This window comes from Pavona decussata, unplaced genomic scaffold (genome assembly GCF_977016875.1).
Source record: "Pavona decussata unplaced genomic scaffold, jaPavDecu1.1 SCAFFOLD_48, whole genome shotgun sequence".
Classification (NCBI taxonomy): domain Eukaryota; kingdom Metazoa; phylum Cnidaria; class Anthozoa; order Scleractinia; family Agariciidae; genus Pavona; species Pavona decussata.
This window is the reverse complement of record NW_028145470.1, coordinates 6,618,290-6,623,515: the sequence shown is the minus strand read 5'-3', so window position 1 is coordinate 6,623,515 and position 5,226 is coordinate 6,618,290. Positions and strand designations below refer to the sequence as shown.

Genomic DNA, 5,226 nt, shown 5'->3' with positions numbered 1-5,226 from the left:
TAGCTGGAATTTATTGATTATACGAACAAGAAGTGATTTTGAAAAGCATTTAACTATAAAAAATTGCAAAAAAATATTTCTTAAAATCATTTTAAGATTAAGAAACTTGGATAAAAACGACGAGGTTTCGACGTTGGCTAAACGTCATTATCAAGTCAAATATCTTCGATAGTAGCAGTCTATAAATACTAAAAGCAACAATGGCTAATTAAAAGCTGTAACGTGAGAAAAAAAAATTAAAAATATGAAACAAAAAGTTTCGCACGTATGAAGTCCGTCTGGATGTTTAAAATGGGCTTGAGCTTCTTGATGAAAAGCATTTCAAAAACTAAACAATCGAATTTGCCCTGGAACTAATGCTTTTCATCAAGAAGCTCAAGCCCATTTTAAACATCCAGACGGACTCCATACGTGCGAAACTTTTTGTTTCATATTTTTAATTTTTTTTCTCACGTTACAGCTTTTAATTAGCCATTGTTGTTTTTAGTATTTATAGACTGCTATTATCGAAGGTATTTGACTTGATAATGACGTTTAGCCAACGTCGAAACGTTGTCGTTTTTAGCCAAGTTTTTTAATCTTAAAATGATCTTAAGAAATATTTTTTTGCAATTTTTTATAGTTAAATTTATTGGTCAGCTGTATTAATTTCTAAGAAGGTAAACACTATTTGCATAATCTAATTATGTTTTCCACGAAAAAGAAGCAGGAAGTTTTGGGCTCTTTGTGTGATTGACGAACCAAAAATGGTGTGGTAGTGTGTGTGTTCGTACAGTTGTATATGTAAAGAAACACAGTTATTAGTCTTAAAAATGTAGAATTTAGACCTGTTAAGCGCTGGGATGTCGCCGTCCTCGGTACAAAAGTCGAAGTAGAATGAGTCGAGAGTTTCGAAGGGATTTGTTGACTTTTGATATATGCGCAGGTGATTTTTTCTATCAAACATACCTGATTATGACACCTGCCGTCAAAACAATTTCCCTAGAGATTGGTGAAATGTTCGATTTGATAGTAACTCATTTACAAAACGAGAGGAAAGCTATTAAGTTAACCATTTAAATTATTGTCTTACTTATGATCTAAGCAAAGTGTACACTTAGTTATCAGGCAAGCTTACTTTAAATCTAACAAAAATGGAGTTTATGCTAATTGCATCTAGGGAGAAGTTAACGAATATTTCAGAGAGACCCTCTCTAACTATAAATGACATGGCTGTGGAACAGGTAGCATCAGCCGAATCTCTGGGGTCTACATCGACCAAACTTTAAATTGGGAATGTCATATTGAAAATATCTCTAAAAAGATTGCTTCCGCCATTGTTAAGCGCATAAGACATCTAATGCCATTTAATATTTTAATCAATGTTTATCATAGCCTTGTTCAACCTCACTTTGATTATTGTAATGAGGTGTGGGAAAATTGTAACAAATGCCTTTCTGATAAGCTTCAAAAGCTTCAAAATCTCGCAGCCAGCATTTCGATGTCCGCTGAATATGTTAGTAACTTGGATGATTTGTTCCGTGCCCTAGGGTATCGAAAACTCTGTCATCAAAGATTGGATAAGAAATAAATCATTAATGTATAAAACTTTAAATGGGATGACACCAGAATATTTAAGATCAAGCTTTGTTTTTCGGGATAATTTGAATCCTTATTATTGAAGGAATACTGAAAACACGCTAATTGTTCCACAACCGCGCACTGATTATTAAAAGAAAAGTTTCTCATACAGTGGAGCTCAGTTGTGGAGCAGTTTGCCAATAGAATTACGGAAAGCAACTTCCTTGAATGATTTTAAGACTAAATTGAGACGCCACAGTTATAAGTAAGATTTTTAAACACGGCCTCCAAGAAAAGCAGCATTTAGCGTTTAACTTTGTTTTATTATTTTTAACTTTTTATAATCCTAGTTAGGTAGATAGCTAGTTAGTTGATAATGATAATCTAAGTAGCCGATGGAAAAACCGTGTATAAATAAAGTTATCCTATCCTATCCTATCCTATCCTTTTCTTTTTTGAGAGGGGAGGGGGGATTTGGCCATTTGAGATATTTGGCCACAAAATCACCATATTTGATACAGTCGAACCTCCCGAAAGCGACCACCCATAATGTCAAGGATATGTGGTCGCTTATTTTTTTGGGGGAATTTTTGTAAAAAAGCAGAAGGGGTGGGGGGGGGGGGGGAGGGTAGTCTAGCTACCCTCTGAAAATTCCAAATATCAAACCACTTTGGCTTTTGAGGTTATTAGGTGAGTCCTTCAATCTGGTTAAGTTTCATTGCAATCAGTGAGATGGCATGTATCACCACTGCTTGGTCCTCTCATGGACACGCTCTTAATACCCTTTGTCTTAAAAAGCTTTCTTAAGTTATAGTTAAATGCAAAAGTGCAAACTATTTATTTTCCTCCTGAAAGATCAATCTGACTAGACAACGTAAGAAGGTCAACATAATTTTTTTGACCTTTCCATAATCCGAATTCCATCGTCCACGAAAAACAGGAAGACTTTGGATCTTTGCGTGATTGACGAACCAAACCAAACCCGTACGTTACAGAAATTTATTCTGTGAAGAGACACAGTTATCAGCCTTAAAAATGACGGATTTAAACCTGTTAAGCGCTGGAATGTCAGCCGTCCTCGGTACAAAAGTCAAACCGAGAATGAGTCGAAAGTTTCGAAGGGATTGGTCGAGTTTTGATATATCTGCAGACGATTTTTTCTACCAAACATACCCGATAATGACACCCGCCGCCGACGCAGTTGCCCTTGACGAGATTGATGAAATGTTTGATTTGATGGTAACTCATCTACACGACGAGACAAAAGCTATTCGGGTGTCAGGCAGGAGCACTATTGCCGAAGCCAAAGCTACAATCGCAAATTACGAAGGCCAACCGGTGGATCAATTTAAACTGACATATGAGGGTAAACAACTTGAAGATTGTCGGAGCTTGAACGACTGCGGAATAACACCTACTGCAACTATATCATGGGTACCTTGTTTGCCAGGGGGAGGCCCTTCCTTGGAGTATTTCTTCGATCCAAATGAATTCGACTTCAATTACGATTTCGACTTCAGTCAAATGAATGATGATGGCAAGACATACATGAGAGGAGGCTTCGAATACAAACGACCATATGGATGGAAACGATTTGGGCTTAAAGTTAAAGGGAAGTACGAGGATGACATCTGGCTTGGCCCCGATGGGATACGCACAGAAGAAGCTCCTGGAGAATGGCCTGTTTCGTATCATGGTACGCATGTCTCCAACGCAAGAAAGATTGTGGAAACGGGTTTTAAGCCTGGACCAAGGATTGCGTTTGGCAAAGGTATCTACACAAGCCCCAGTATTGAAATGGTTGAACAGCGGTACGCACAAAAATTCATTCACGATGGGAAGACTTACAAGCTTGTTCTACAGAATCGTGTCAATCCGGATCACTTACAAGTCATCCCTGCTTCAAAGACTTTAGCAGGAGCTGATTATTGGTTATTCCCGGAAAGAGATGAACCATGGAAAGTTGATGTGCGCCCATACGGTGTTCTTATCCGTGAAGAAGGAAGTTGGTGCTTTATACTGTAACAAGCGAGCTATTATCAGACCTTTTACTTTTTCATCTTAGCAGGTGAAGATTGTCGTACCTGGGGCGACTCAGTTCGACTAGTTCTGTTTATTAGTCAGCTGTATTCATTTTTAACGTCGCGAAACCGCAACTTCGGTTCAAAGTTGCCCGATTGTTAACGAGTGAAATCTCTGTAGGCTATCAGTTGTCTTGACCATTTAAACATCCGCCAAAAAATCCGAAGTTGTTTACACATTTGAAGCAGCTAACAGATAGTACTGCACTTTTGAGGTACCAGACAAAAAAGAAGCAACCCCACCAAAAGGTACATTTTTTTTTTCTGAAAAGGGGATAAATCCGAACGAAGTCAAGAACAATTATTTTGGGTTTCCAACTGATGTAAATATGCCGTCTGGTAAGTAATTTGTAGCCAGTATAGCAGCCAAAATGTCTGTACAACGCTATATATAGTAGGTCCGCTCTCGAACGATTTCTTCGTGAAACGAAATATCTCGGCGCCTTGGCCAACGAGCTTTACTTTTCGGTTTAAAACTAAGGGGGTGGTGGCAAAAGTGGGGGAAGTGGCCCACAGAACCCTTTCCCTTGATAACAATAGGACCTTCAGGTTTGACTTCGAGTACAAGATTGACTATGAGTACGACTTTTCAAATCTAGTTGGCTCGGCTTAGATAACCGCTTGTCACACCAATCTTGTTTCTAGAGTCTTCTTATCTGCTGGTGAACAACGGTAAGGTTCTGGGGATGTGACTGATTTGAAATTTGAAAGTCATACTCGTACTCAATCTCGTTCTCGTACTCTGATCTGAAGGACGCTAATAATGGGTCTACCACTGCAGTAAATTGTTCACAGTATTGGATGTGCTATATATACCCGTATAGATAGACCAAACAAGTTCACTTTAATTTATAACACAGAAGAACACTACGGTCGTGATCAAGGCTTATCAGTAGGGAGCTCTAGGAACGACGACGGCGACGGCAGCGAAAACACGTCATTACTAAAATGAGTTCGCCTTTTTTTTCAAACGTTATCGCAGCTATTCTAACGCGTTTTAAATGTAAAATGTAGGTGAAATTTCCTGGAGTTGAATTCTTGGAGACCGCACCCAAGTTTAGAAAGCCGGAGAAAGAAAATTCGTGGTCGTGTGCTTACATCCTGCATGAAACGTCCCATCAGGAAATTTCACTTTCTAGTCGTGCAGTGACGGCAAAGCAATGTACCAAAAAGTGTAATGCACGTACAGAGTTGTTGTTTTGGTTATTAAGCCTATCGCTTTTTTGCCAGACGTTGTGGTTGCCGTCGCCATCGTCGTTGCTTAAGCTTCCTATTACTATTCTATATGGTTTGGGTAAAAAGGCTAACATAGGAGTGGAATTGTCAAACACTCTTTTGAACTTGAATTGAACGATAAAACGAAAAGCAATAACTTACAGTACCTAGCTCCGCTAATCTTCGCACCAAATTATTTGCGACACTTTAACATTGAAAGAATGAAAATCCTGCCAACAGCAAACAAATTCTAGACCAATAGAATACTCTTGTTGTTAGTGACAGAAATAAAAATTAGCCAACCAATGAAGATTTTAGAAGAAACTCGCGGGCTAAGGGTATCCGACGTTCGCCTATTAACTAAACAATA

At 38.6% G+C, this 5,226-nt stretch overlaps 1 protein-coding gene across 1 annotated transcript; it reads left to right on the top strand.

Annotated features, from left to right (window-relative positions):
• The first annotated feature begins 2,544 nt into the window (after window positions 1-2,544).
• LOC146482050 (uncharacterized) lies at window positions 2,545-3,718 on the top strand. The gene has a single exon (XM_085108155.1). The coding sequence runs from the start codon at window positions 2,596-2,598 to the stop codon at window positions 3,583-3,585; it is 990 nt and encodes a 329-aa protein (XP_084964281.1). The 5' UTR covers window positions 2,545-2,595; the 3' UTR covers window positions 3,586-3,718.
• Window positions 3,719-5,226: the final 1,508 nt, after the last annotated feature.